Source organism: Corvus hawaiiensis, chromosome 2 (genome assembly GCF_020740725.1).
Source record: "Corvus hawaiiensis isolate bCorHaw1 chromosome 2, bCorHaw1.pri.cur, whole genome shotgun sequence".
In the NCBI taxonomy this organism is placed as follows: Eukaryota; Metazoa; Chordata; class Aves; order Passeriformes; family Corvidae; genus Corvus; species Corvus hawaiiensis.
Window position 1 is genome coordinate 1,338,156 of NC_063214.1, and position 14,042 is coordinate 1,352,197.

Consider the following 14,042-nt stretch of genomic DNA (forward strand, 5'->3'; position numbering starts at 1 on the left):
CCCTTGGGAGCTGGTGTTTGTGCTGGAATTAACAGAGGGATGGAGGGGCCTGAATCCCTGGCGTAGAAGTGGGAGCCAGGCGTGACTCCTGCTTTGCAAATTAAACAGAACCAGGGATTCTGTTCAGCCACCTCGAGGCCTAACCCGGGGCTGGCAGTGCCTGACACTGCGCGGGGCCTGTCCCAGGCGGAGACGCCTCATCCCATGAATCCGTGGTGCAAAAGAAGGAGCTGCTCTGCCAGCACACGACGGTGGTTCTCGTGCACAGGAAGAGGATTTTTGGGGCAGCTTTGTCCCTTCCGTATCTCTTCAGGGCCACTGTACCACGTTCAGAGGCTGAAGGTGGAACCCCCAGAGCTCCCAGTGGGAAAGGGAGGGAGGTAAAGGGGCACAGGAGGAGGCAGAGGAGCTGGGGACATCCCTGGGCAGCTCTCCAGGAGGACACAGTCCTTCCCACCCCTGGAGGTGGCCAAGGCTGAGTATTCCCTCCTCATCCTCACTCACCCGCAGGCCAGGGCTGGTTTTTTGCTGCCTTTATTAGACTTCAAAGAGGTTGTTTGTTTGTTTGTTTGTTTGTTTTTTCTCTTTCTGGGAGCGGATGCATAGCAGGAGAGAGGCAGGGAATGCAGGAGAGGATGAGGATGGTGTGTTGGGATGTCCCAGTCCCCCGATGGGCACAGGGAGGAACTGACCCGGGGCTCTAAAGGCAAGAGCAGGTTGGGGTGCTGGTATCACTGGTGGTTTTCTATCCAGCTATGGGGTTTGTAATTCCTAAATCCAGTATCAGTCGTGGTTCCAGGATACAATCCTGGCTCTGGGGGTGATGCTCGGCAGCTGCTCCTCACCCCTTCCATCGCCATCTCCCTGGTGCTGCCCTACCAAAACCCTGAGCTGCTGCTTGTCCCCTGGCCTGACCGTGTGTCCCCCCTCAATCCCAAATCCCTGCTGTGAAGATCCTGGCTTGGCTGCCAGAAAGGATCCCTTGTCCCCATGGAGAGCTGCCCTTCTCGCCCTCCCAAAAATCAAGGTGAAACTGAGGATGCTGTGTGTCCCTCCCACTTGGCTGGAAAGGTTGGGATATTCCCTGGGCTGTTCTCAGCCTGGTTCCCAAGGGTTTAACTCCAGTTCCTGAGGGTTTTGCACCATTTCGCCAACTTGGCCAGGCCCGGGAAACCGGTGAGAGTTGGAAAGGGGTGGAAATCCTGCAAAGGTTTTCATCCTCCTTAATCCTTCACCCACCTCTTGAGCATCCCTGTGGTTGCCCCCTGTGTCAGCTCCTGCTCCAGTGCTGGAGCCTCTCCCAAAAACAGCCCTTAAAAAGCCTCTGCATTGTGGGGTTCACCCAGCCAAAAAAGATCCAGCCACTTCCCCCCATATTGACTCCCCCTCGCTCCCAAACACGGTATTTCTGCAGCCAGCTCCCTGTGGAGATTTGGGGTGGGGAAGCTCTGCCAACAGCCCCGGCAGCTCCCCGGGCCCTTTGCCGATGGGAATCGGATGCTGTGGGGTTCTGGAGTGGGTTTTGGGGGGGCTCTGAAGCACTTGGGGGTTATTTAATGCAGAAGCTGGGGCTGGGAGGAGGGCGTGTGGGGATGTCTCTGTCCCCAGGGTGTTTTGGGGAGGCTGAGGTGGGCTCAGGGCAGGTTCGAAGCCAGGGGTAGGTTAGACCGGGCTGGGGAGCAAAGGGGGGGCCGAGGCCCGGCCTGGGGGCTGCTAAAACCAGCACGGCATCCACATGAAGGAGCCCAGGGCGGCGCCAGTGGCGGCCCCTGCCAGCAGCCCCAGGGCCATCTGGTCCCCAGAGACGCGGTAGGGATCCTCGCGCACGATGACGTGGGTCACCCCGGGAGCTGCAGGGGAAAAGGGCCGTGAGCGGGGTGCGGAACGGCCTCGGGCACCCCCCGGGGCCACCGGGCCACCCACCTCCGTACTGGTGGCCGTAGTGGCCGGAGCTGATGTAGGCGGCCTGGTGGGAGTCCAGAGGCACCGTCTGGTAGTAGTCGTCGTCGTAGGGGTCGTACACGTGCACCTGGAGCAGCGGGGGGTGGGGTGAATTTGTGGGGCTGGGCCGCAGCCCCCCCAGGGGTGACAGGGCCCTGGGTCCCTTGGGTGGGGAATCTGAACAGTCCCAAGGGCTGGGGGCAGCCTGTGCTCAGGTCACCCTGACTGCCCCTTCCCTGTCACCTTAACCGTGTCCCTGCCACCTTAACTCTGCTCCCATTCCCTTCACCTGTTCCCGTCACCTTAACTGTGTCGCTGTCCCTTTACTGTGTCCCTATAAACCTTAGCATTGTCCCTGTCCCCTTAACAGTGTCTCTGTCATCTTAGCTGTGTTCCTGTCACCTCAGCTCTGCCCCCATTCCCCTTAACAGTGTCCCTGTCGCCTTAACTCTACTCCCATCACCCCCCACCAGTGCACAGGGTTCCCGTGGCTCTGTCACCTGCCATCAGTGGTGACATCCAACCCTTTCCCACCTTCTTCCCTGTGGCTCCAGGGACTTTACTCCCTGGGCCCTGAGGCTGCACAGTGGGTGTTGGGGAGCCTCTCCAAGCTCAGTGTCAGCCCTGGGAAGGACCAGGGTTGGGGTAACCTCCCCCTGCCCGAATCCTGAATCCCAAATCCCATGCCAGGATGGTGTCCCTGCTCAGGGGGACGAAGCCTCACCGGGGTGGATTTAGCCTCCAGCACAGCCATCTTCCAAGCACTGCAAACAAAACAGAGGCACTCATTTTTGGCAGGTGCTGCAGGGGTGGGAACTGTCCCTTTTCCCCTCCACGGGGACCTGGATGTGGCCATGGGGCTGGCACTAATCTTTAATTCCCTATTAATGAGTGCTGGGCTAACAGCTGGGATTGGGAATGTGCTGGGAGGTGCCCAACACCACAGAGATGGGCACAGGGCAGTCCCTGGGAATGGCCCCGGCTAAAACAAGGGCAGGCAGGAAAATGACACCTAAGTTTGGAGGGAAAAGTGTGTAATGGATGAATTTCCACTCAGCTGAGGTCAAGCTCAGTTGAGGAAGTTCTGCTTGGCCACAGCTGAACGTTTCCCTCAATCCAGGTGCAGCTGAATGTTTGCCGCTTCTAATTTTTAAAAGTTTTATTTTAAAACAATCAATTTTCATAAAATAAAACTCTTTTTAAAGTTTAATTTCTAATTTCTTTTAGAAATAAATAGAAGGGGAACAGTGCTAAAAAGGGCAGTTTGCCTCAAGCCAGCGAGGGCTTCACATTCACAGTTTTTATTTACAAACACTGATGAAAACCCTTCTCCTCAGTCAGGCCAAGAGGGGATTTCTCATCCATGAGGAAACCTCCCTCCCTCAGGAGACTGCTTAAAAATAGCTGCTTTTGGCTCTGGATTATTCAGTGGGAACCCCAAATCTCCTCCTGCGCCTTTCGCCCTGCGAGCGTGTTTGAGAAAACAGGCTGGGGGCGGATTTAGCCAACGGTGGGATGTGGTGGGAGCAGGACGGGGCTCTCGTGTGGCCCAGGCTCTTTCCAGGCTGGGATAATTGGGACGCAAAAGTCACTTACACAGCGTCGTCCTCGCTCTGGGCACACAGCGTGGTCTTGGAGCCGTCCCGCAGCACCACGGTCAGCAGGCAGTCCCGGCTCCTCCCCTCGGGCGGCTGCACGTCTGGGAAGGGAAGGAAAGGGATGGGGTGGGATCCAGCCTCAGCCAGGGAGATGCCCCAGAGACCCTCCCTGGGCCCCAAATTCCCTCTGGCGTGAGAGCTGGTGGGTTTAGGTTCGGCTCCGTCTCCACGTGCAGTATGCGGTCAGGATCTCACAGGTTAAAAGCCAACCCAAGGAATGAGCTGATGGGCAGAAACCTCCACCCCCGTGGCAGAAGGAACACGGAAGGGCAGCAAACTGCCAAAAATCTGCTTGAGGCCACGAGGCCGAGCTGCCTTTGCTTTGAACTTGCCAGAGCACACCCAAATTTTGTAGCAACAGGAGATGCGCATTGCTGGAGTGGGATTGTGAGCTCAAGCAAGAGCAAAATCTTAAATCCATGAGGCTCATGTATCTTCCCCCGTTCTCCAGGCTTGGCAGGACCCTCCGGTGAGCACAAAGCTCCGGGATTGTGCTCCCACCGGCGCTCCCAGCCCAAGAAAGGAGCTTTGTGCGGCGGCCGTGGGCTGCGGGGCCCAGCCAAGCTGCTGCTTTGTTCCCCTTGTTTGTGCGAGACGTGAGCGATGAGTCAGGGCCGTGGGATCCTGTTTGCTACAAGCACAAAGCAGGAGGAGAGTTCCTCCTTCCTTCCTTCCTTCCCCCAGGAAAAGCAATGGCAGAGACGATCCAGCGTCTCCTGGCTGCGAACGAGAAGCGGTGAATGAGAGAGCCTGGATTATTTAGGGGGTATGCTGGATGTGCGTCGTTTAAGAGGGGCACAGCCACATGGAGAGCCCTGTGTGGGATGGGGTTGGGAATGCAGGGCTCGGGAACAGGGGCTCTGCTCACCCTTGCACTCGCGGCCGATCCGCACGTCCCGGCAGCTGTACTTGATGTGGATCCGGCCGTCCATGTCCCGCTGCGTCTCGTCGTGGTAGTAAACCAAGCTGCCATCCAGGTAGAGCACGAACCAGTTCCTCTTCCAGCGGCGCAGGATGGAGCCTGGTGGGACAGGGAGCAGGTGAAGGAGCCCAGCGAGCCCGGTGGGACACGGCCAGCGCGCTCACAAGAGCCAACGTCATCCTCCAAACATCCATCTCCAGCTCCTGTGAGCTGCTGCATCCCACAGGACACCCGTGCCTGGCATGAGCATCCGGGGCAGCGTGGCCAGGTGGCTTTAAGTGGAAAAAGGCTGCCAAAAAAGCCATCAGGGCATTGGGTGCCACCCTGCCGAGCGCACGGGAGCGGATCCAGCCCCGGACACGGAGCCGTGTGTCTGTTCTCATGGCAGGCAGCCCCTCTCTCCGCTTACGTAAATCCGCGAGTGGCTGAGCCACAATCTCCCTGCTGCTGTGGATTAACCGCCCAGGTTGGGGCTCCTTGTGTCCCCCACACCCCACCTCTTCCCAGCAAACCCCTCCGGGTTTTTCGAGGGGCTCCCAACCTGGAAAGCTCAAGGGTGGCACTTACTCTGCCGCCAGAGCCAACCGCTCTTCACCAACGCCATGGCTGCCGCAGGCTTCGCCGGATCTGCTGGGATGGGAAGAATAACGGGGTTAAAATAGCAGCTCCCGCCTCGCCTCCGGCTCTGCCCATGGCTCTCACCTTCCCACAGCCTCTGGGGGCCAAGTGGGATGGGGATTCACCCTTGTTGCTCCTGGTATTTTTGGGGGATGAGCTCAGCGCCCGGGTTAATCGGGGTTAGACAGACGCGGGATTTCGTCATCTGGGAAACATCGCGAAGGAGGCACTCCGGCCACCTTTCTTTCTGCCTTTAATCTCATCGGGATTTAGGGATTATCGTCCCATGGAGGTAAATGGAGAAATCCGGGCCATGGATGAAAACAGGCAGTGCCTCCCCACAGCCCCAGTAACTTTCCATGGTAAACGACACCTACACTTGTTTATTTTCCCTGCCTGGATGGAAATTAGTCCTTAATAAGGCCATGAAGTCATCGCTCCCCAGGTCCCCGAGCAGAGCCAACACCCCAGGGACAGGCAGGAGCAGTTCCCTGGCCACAGCCCCCATACCCACCATCAGCTGGGAATCCCAGCATCCAGTGATGGGAACTCGATACCCTGGGATGGCCTCCAGGATCTCCCACCAGCTCTAGGGGCACGGCAAGGCACAAACACCCCCCAGTACCTCTGTGCCTGCGTTACCGAGTGCCTGAATCCCTGAGTATCCAGGTCCCCATGGAGTTTGCAGCCCTGGCACCCTCACCCTGCGCTGCCCACATCCCCGGGAAATCACAGCCCGTGGACACCCCCATCCCCTGCCACCCTCACCCTGCCCTGCCCACATCCCCGCAAAATCACAGCCCATGGACACCCCCATCCCCTGGCACCCTCATCCTCCTGCCCTCGCACCCCTGGGTACCCCATCCCTCTCCGCTCCCGTCCCTGTGCCACCCTCATCCCACTCTAGTCACAGTCCCTCGGTACCCACATCTGGTGCCCTCATCCCACATCCCCTGGCATCTTTTCCCCTCCGTACCCACATTTTGTGGCACCGTTTCTGCCCCCCTCAGGAACCCGCCCCCCTCAGTGCCGGCCCCCTGGCACTCTCCCTGCCCCGGTCCCCCCTCCCCGGTCCCGCCGCGCCCCCAGCCCCCCGAAGCCGCCCCGCGCATCCCTCACCGGGCGGAGGCGGCGGTGCCCGCTGCGGGATGCGCTGCGCTCCGCTCCCGCCGCCCGGCTCTGCCCGCCCGCGCGGCTCGCCGGGAGCTGTAGTCCGGCACCAGCATCCCGAAGTGCCGGCCGCCGGGAGAATCCCGCTTTCCAGCGGTTTATCCCGAAAAAGCCGCCGCCCGGCGCCTGCGCGGCTGGGATGCTGCCGGGCTGGTGCCACCTGGGATGCCCGTGGCTGATCCAGCAGCTCCCATGCTCACTTTCTCCTCAAATCCACCCCCCCCCCCCCCTTTGCTCCTGACGAGGAGCGCATCCAGGAGTGTGGGTGCTCTTGGGAGGGGGCTCAGCCAGAACGGCACCCCCGAATTCGGGCGTCCGGGGGGGGCTGCTGCCCCGCACAGAGCTGGGCACGGGGAGGCGATGCTTGGAGGATGCAGGATTTTCCTCCGCTGCTGGGAATGGGTCTGGCGAGGTGTTTCATGCCAGAAGCATAAATCAGGAACAACCCAAGTTTTAAGCACCAAAGTGCTCGTCTGAAATAAATTTCCAAGTGGAGTGAACAATCCTCTAGGTCAAAATCAAGGTCTGTCCTGGCTTCTGCCGGAATTAGAACTGTCCCGGGCTCTGGGACACGAGGCTGGATTATTTGGGAAAGTCAAGACACAGGTGATGGCTGAGGCTGGGCTGTTAATAAAAGATGCTTATTGAGCACACAGCAACCCTTAAGATACGAAAAAAATTATATTCCAGCAGAATTTTCAATGTAAAGCCCTTTCCCCTCCTCTCCTTCCAGCGCTGGCTTTACTGTGGTAAACAGCAGAAGGAATTAAATTAATCCAGCAGCCCACTGGATGATCGCGAAGGAGTTGAACTGGAATCACCCCCTCAGCCTGGCCACACTCACAGCCTTGTGCATCCCGCCGTGCTGGTTATGGGGCTGCAAAACATCCTGGTGGTGCTGAATATTTCCAAAATCAGGGACATTATTTGGAAATCTGGCTGGGCCAGAGACTTTGTCCTGCAATGAGTCCAGGAAAAAGTTCCCTTAGGAAGAGATATGGGCTGGAATTTGGATGTATTGGGCTGCCTCTCCATACAGACACGTGTCAGTTTGGAATTAATTGTTCTCAAAACTTTTCCATTGTGGTTTTCCTCTTGGGAAGGAAATGGTGCCAGTGTGGGAATTGGGGGGCTTGGTCTATTAATTTTTTTGTAAACCAGGGTGGGGTTTTTTATGTTCAATAGGATAAATTTGGGACATGCTGGGTGGAAATAGTGATCCAAAGAGCCAGGACATTGTTTCCAGCCAGAGAAAGGAGAGATGCCATGTGGGAATACACTCTGTCCCTCGCTCAGGAGAGCCAAATCCATAGCAGTTGGGCACTGCTTAATAAAATCTATGAACTTTGATGTCTCTGGTTTGTTTTTCCTCCAGCTCTGTCTGCAGTGGCTCGTGCCTGGTGGGGATCTCCCCCACCCCAGCCACAGGCTTGGGTTTTGGGTAGGAAACCAAGGAATTTTGAAACTCTTCCCGCATCTCAGGAAATCCATGTCTTCCACAGGGGGTCTCCCCAGGTTTCCCGGTGCTGTGGATCTGTGGAGACAGAAGCTCTGGCGGTTCAGAGCTGAACCTGGGGACAGCTGCAGGTGACACTCCCAGCATTTGCTGTTTCTGTCATTCCCACACTCGGGACAGGTCGGCACCTGGTTAAACACCCCGCAAGTCCCTCTGGAGGGATTTTCCTTTTCCTGTAATGAGCATGTCCCATTGGTGCCGCTGGAATCCTGCAGGAGAAATGCACAAGGAGAAATGTTTCCTTTGACATGTTTTTCACCTCCTCCACACCCATCCTTGCGTGTCCCAGGGGTGGGAAGCAGACCCTTGTTATCCCTGTCCCAGTTCCCTGATTCCCAAGGGAGGCATTCCACATCCATGGCTCAGGAAGCACAATTTACAGCGTGAATCCCCACCAAAAAAAAGCGCAGCAAAATACTTCGAACAGCAACGAGTGTTGTGAGGGAGTGAAGGGGGGGCGGGGGGCATGGGTGCCCTGCTCGTCCCAGTCCCTGGGTGAAGATCCACAGGAATTCTCCATCTCTTTCCAAAATACTCCTTTCCTGCCCTAAGCAGGGTGAGGGGCTGGTTTCGGTGCGAGGAGAAGGACGGGGCAGAGCCCCATGGAGACGGCGGGCGGAGGGCTGTGCAGGCAAGGCCGGGCCCCGCGGCTCCCCGCTCCCCTCCCGCTACCGGCCCGCGACCCTGCGCTCGCCAGGCGACCCGGGAAGGGTCTCCCGGAGCCGGGTTCAGATCCCGAATCGCCGTGAAGCCCCACCTGGCATATCCCAGCGGGATTCCCGTAGCGGCCTTCTCCCTCCCTCAGCCTTCGCGGACTACAGCTCCCGTCATGCCTCGCTGAACCACAACTCCCACCATGCCCGGCGGCTCTACCCCTGCTGTACTACACCTCCCAGCACGCCCCGCGCCTGTCCGGGCCCTGTCGCCTGATGTCCTTCCCTCGCCAGCCGCGCGGACTACAACACCCATGACCCCTCGCGCGGGGCAGCCAGCGGCGAGCCGCGGCGGCGGCGCGCGGGCCTTGCCGGGAGCTGTAGTCCCCGCAGCGGCGGCGGCTGTAACGGTCCCGCTGGTGGTACTGCCCCCCCTACCCCCCCCCATTCCCGGCTGGCGGCTGTGGGAGCAGCGGGAAGAGGAGGAGGAGGAGGAGGAGGAGAGGGAGAGCTGCTGTACCGGCACAGGGGCCGCCGCCGCCCGAGCAGCCGCAGGTAAGGGGAGGGGAAGCGAAGGGGGGACACCCCCGGGTGACAGCGGCGGGAAAGGGGTGGCGGCGTGGGGGCTCCGCGGTGATGCAGGGGGGTGGCTGGGGGCTCCCTCAGAGCGCCCAGGGAGGGGGCGGCGGGGGGCGCATCCCTCAGCCCCGCGGCGGGAGCGGCGTGAGGGGCGGGAGCGCCGGGCCGGGGGCAGCGGAGAGCGGAGCCCTGGGGCGGGGGGACCGGCCCCGGGTTTGTCGCTGCCCGGCAGAGCCCGTGTCCCCCCGGGCTCCTGCTGCCCCCGGGGGCTCTTGTCCCCGTGTCCCCTCGCAGCCCGTTCCCCCGGGGGGCTCTGTTCCCCCCGTCCCCCCGCGCCTGTCGTGTGTCCCCCCTTCTCACAGCTCCTGTTCCCCGCCCGGGCCGTGTCCCCCGGGGCTGCTGTCCCCGAGAGCCTGTGTGTGTCCCCCGCAGTGGAGCCTGTTGCCCCCGCACCGGGCTATTCCCCCCCCCCCCCCAGCCTGTTGCCCCCCAAATTTGCTGTCCCGCCTTCCCAGGGGCTGTTTTCCCCCAGAGCCTGTTGCCCCTCCAGGGGCTGTTCCCCCATCCCAGGCTCACCGCCATCCATGGAAAGAGGGAACGGGATGCGCGGGCTGGGGGTGCCCCCCGGGAATGGGCGAACCCCCCCAAAATATCCCGAGGGGCACGTGGGGCCGGCAGGAGAGATGCCGGGAATATTGACGAGCCCGCCGGCAACTCCGTGCGGTGGGAAGGGCCGAGCTGTGGCCGGCAGCCCCGTCCCGCAGCCCTGCTGGGGGGTTAAAATGCTTTTTAAATGGTTATAAAATGGTTAGAGGGTTTGGTGAGCGGGGGGATGTCGGCGCGCAGCATCCACAGGAATGAAAGCAGGGACATCCAGGTTGGGAAATGCAAGGCGGTGTTAGGATTTTTCTGCCTGTATAAAATGCGTATTCCGTTCGTTTTTATGAAAATGTGGATTATTTCCTTCTTTTTTTTTTTTTTAATTTCTTTTTAATAATGATTGTTTGCATGCTCTGTTGTTGGCATTGTGGTGTTCAGGGCAGTGAAGTCCATCGCTACATTGTGGGTGAATAATGCCAAAAAGGAGCTTGGTTTCCGTCCTTTATAGAAAGCAGAGGAGCCTGGAAGTATGGAAATGAAATAAATACTCATTAGCAGAAAGAGCTTTTGTACCGGGTTGGGTTTGGGGGGCATTTTCTCCCCTCACTGCACATCGTGATGAGCTTTTGGGTTATGGTTTGTATTTCCATAGGCTGAATTTTATTTATTTGGTGCTCATTATTGTCAAGTGTAGAAAAATGAGCAGGTTGAGGGTATTTTTTTCCCCCCTCTCCTGGACAAAGACATGTTGTACTAAGCAGAAAGAAACCCCAGAAAGATTCTATTTTTGTTTTAATGAAAATATGATTTAAGATGCTGTGGTGTGTTTATTTTTGCTGTTAACTAGTGATGGAGGAAGTCAGAGCCTTTTTTTGTGTGCATGTGTGTGTTTTTTTAAAGGCATGTGAATGATGGAAACATCTTTAGGGAAACATTTTGCTGGACTTGATTGCATCAACTGCATTATTTCATAAAATGTGAGCTGTGAAGTGGTTGTTGATTAGAACTCAAATTGAGGAGCGATGTTGAGCAATGTAAAGAAAAAGGAAATTAGTGTGAAGAGGCCAAATGCTTATTTTCTTTTTTTTTCAGTTCTTTCTGATTCTGAATTTTAACTGTTTCGTGGCTTCTCTTGACCTTTATGGTTGAGTCTATTAAAAAAAAACCCCAACAGCCACTATGATCTGTATCTGTATTCTTGTTATACATATATAGGTAATAAAAGGACTGATATCAGCCGGCATTGTGTATTTTGCATTAAATCTGATTAACTTTTTGTTCTGGGAGTTGCAAATACCAACTTACCCAGTTATGCATCCCAACTTTTTATTTACCAAGGCAAATGTGGATGTTTTTTAGAAGGAATCTTTCTCTCCCAAATCACGTGCTTTATTTTAGGGAGCGTGGGGTAAGTGTTACAGATATTATTGTCCAGATCTGGGGGGTTTGGGGTGTATTCTTCAGCTGATTAAAATTCCTGGCTGTCAGCAAAGACACACTTTTTCGGACAGATAGATATATATCCTCTGGAACAAAGGGACTGGAAGCAAAATGTGTGCCGTGGAGGTGTTTGGAATTTGTTCAGAAAATATTCCTTGGAGTGAGAAATCTAGATTGCAAAAAAATGTATGTGGGATAACTGGGATACAATCACTGAGGGAGGATGTTTGGGGAGATGCTTTCTGATCCTGGTTGATACTCGTCTGTCAAACCCCATGGTAAGCCTGCATTGCAGCAGGTGAACTATCCAGGGACTTTTAAACCCTGCAGTTAAGTTTTCCTGGTCCCCGTGATCCGTAACCCACCACGGGGATACCGGGAAAGAACAGGGAAGAGAGGCGATGCTGCTGCTGCCAACATTTCTTAGGAGAGTGAGAATGCTTTGGAGCAGCAGTTCTGTGAAAGGCCTTCGGTACCTGCACTGAAAGCGTAATTAAAATGGTAATTGAATGGGGGCTAAATTGAATTATGCGATCTGCCTGGGAGAGCTCAGCTTGGACACGGAGGTGCGAACGCAGCCACCTCAGGCAGGGGAGGTGTGTGTGGAATCCAGGGTAGTGCCTGCTTTTGGGAAGTTCTCCAAGGCGTGGGATTGGCACCGATCTCCCTTTCAGGGAAGTGGGACATTCACCGCTGGGATGTCGCTGCTGGGTCACCTGCTGTGAAAGCTGTGGCATGAACAGAATTCCATCTGGCTCTGAATCCAGGGGTTTTGCTGCTCTTGCTGGGGCAGAGGTGCTTCAGAGCCTTCTCCTCAGGTAGTCAGAACCCCCCCGTGTTTCCAGCCGGGAACTCGGAGCAGCCTCCCAGCTCTCTGGAAAGCAGTTGTCGAGGCTGTCAAAAGGGAAACACAACTTTTATATCTTCCTTTGTGAGCTCGCTCTTCCCTTCAGTGCGGATTATGATCTTCATTTGTCTTCCCGCCCTGCCTTTGGGGCCTGATGGTATCTGCAGAGGCCCCCGGTTTCCCTTTCCGCAGCACAAGTGCTCAGTGTACTTTCTGTTTCCTCTGCAATTCCTGAAGTCTCTCCGTGTGCCGGGGCATTCCTCTCCCTGTTTCTGTCCCGAATTAGCTCCCTCATGCTCGCTGACGTGCCTGTGCTGTGATCCTCCTCATCAGCTGGGCTCTGGTTTGCTGCTTAAAATCCATAGGTTCTCATGTCCAGTCCATAGGAATATTCGATCCGAAATGACCGAGTGAGGAAAGGGCTCCTGTCATACTCTGTGGTATTTTCTTTTTGCCAGTTTCAAATGCCAGTCCCTTTGGATGCTACTGGATGCTCATGCCATGCATCCCTTCAGTGAAGAGATGAAGATTTTTGTTTCACTGACGAGAAATAAAACCCACCAGCCTGGTTTTTTACCTGTTGATGGTCTCTTCAGTCTCTGAATTAAAAAATACTGAATCTTTATCTGTCACTGTTTAAAACTGGGAATAAATTTTCAGGAATTATTTCCGTGTGACTCAAATACCAGTTGGACAGACACAGTTCTGCAGAGCTGTTAAATTGTGTCACCTTCTAGTTCCTTCCACTCAACTGAATCACTTTGTTCCTATTTTTGTGTCAAAAACATTGATATCCCTAAATATGAGGGAAGAATGTCATGGCAGGGCTGTGTTTATTTATGCAAATTCATAATTCCAGAATGGCTGGGGTTGGAAGGGACCTTAAATCCCATCCAGTGCCACCCCCTGCCATGGCAGGGACACCTTTCACTAGCCCAGGCTGCTCCAAGCCCCAATGTCCAGCCTGGCCTTGGACACTGCCAGAGATCCAGGGGCAGCCACAGCTGCTCTGGGCACCCTGTGCCAGGGCCTGCCCACCCTCCCAGGGGGGGAATTTTTTCCCAGTAAAATTTGTGTAAACCTGATTTTTGGAGAAAATGTGGGATGATGTGACTGCACTTCCCACCTAGGCAGAGAGAGAATGAAATCAATATGAAAACATGTCTACGATACACATTTTGTGTTGTGCTCTGATTTTTCAGTGCTTTGTTAGGTGGATAACCTTGAGGTGGGATTTTATGTTTATTTGTTAGCTTGAATGGGAAGCAACAGTTGGGAATTTCCAGGATTTTCTTCTGCTGAGGGGCAAGTGTGCCATGAGCATCTGAAGCAGCAATCCCAGACCTGTAATTAAGATCCCAGGCAGCAAAGATCCAACTTATAAGGCATATCCAGCACTTGCAGATCTGAAATTTGTGGAAGCTGTTTATTTTTAAGAACCATGTAGGGAATGATCTTCTGTTGAGGATGACGGGGATGCACGGATTTTTAGAGTGTGAGTGGGACTTGGATAATTTTTCCAAAGCTCCTCTGGGTTTTGTTTACTATGGATGTGCTGAAAACCCTGAGCACTGCACAGGAATTTCAAGTGACTGTGCTTTCTGGGAGGAAAAAATGTGGGCCTGCTGACGCTCCCCAGCAAACCATTTAGGAGATTATCGTCATAGGACTTATAAAAGCTGAAAAAAACCCACATTCCCCTCCTCTGGTTTGTATTTGTTTGTGCTTTACCCTGTCTCTCCTTCCTCTGCTTGGCTGAAACAGTCACGTGGAGAACTGGAGAGTGGAAAAATGAGAAGTCAGAGCAGAAAACTGGAGTTTATCGTGGCCTTGGTACAATAACTTTCTCAATAGGAAGATTAAAGCTGAAGTGTATTTGTAGGCTGATCGTTTTTGCCTTCCTTGTCTCAGCAAGGGTTAGAGATTTGGGAGGATTATTGGAGACAAGCTTAGAGTATTTTATGAGAGGAAAAGTACTAAACTGGCAAAAAAAAAAATAGAATAGATGCCATCATGCCTGCTAGGCATGTCTAATTCTTTGATAAAATGGATAAAGATTGCCGACTGCAGCAAAAGTTAAAACAGACCATAACATCTT

At 55.2% G+C, this 14,042-nt stretch overlaps 2 protein-coding genes across 3 annotated transcripts in view; one reads left to right on the forward strand and one right to left on the reverse strand.

Moving 5' to 3' along the window:
- Positions 1–568: 568 nt before the first annotated feature.
- PLEKHB1 (pleckstrin homology domain containing B1) lies at positions 569–6,363 on the reverse strand. 2 transcript variants are annotated; one of them, XM_048295824.1, is made up of 7 exons: positions 6,259–6,363; positions 5,089–5,151; positions 4,468–4,620; positions 3,538–3,640; positions 2,666–2,705; positions 1,924–2,029; positions 569–1,850 (listed from the first exon to the last, which is right to left on the reverse strand). In XM_048295824.1, the coding sequence occupies exons 2-7, from the start codon at positions 5,123–5,125 to the stop codon at positions 1,714–1,716; spliced, it is 576 nt and encodes a 191-aa protein (XP_048151781.1). In that variant the 5' UTR covers positions 5,126–5,151; positions 6,259–6,363; the 3' UTR covers positions 569–1,713. The 2 variants fall into 2 exon arrangements, with proteins under 2 accessions (XP_048151781.1, XP_048151782.1); XM_048295825.1 differs by having other exon boundaries at positions 5,089–5,148; positions 6,259–6,359.
- Positions 6,364–9,915: 3,552 nt separating this feature from the next.
- Positions 9,916–14,042, forward strand: part of FAM168A (family with sequence similarity 168 member A) — a 131,610-nt gene continuing 127,483 nt past the window's right edge. The window contains exon 1 of the mRNA XM_048294055.1: positions 9,916–9,934. The gene's annotated coding sequence lies outside the window, so the exon portion shown is untranslated. The remainder of the gene's footprint in view (positions 9,935–14,042) is intronic.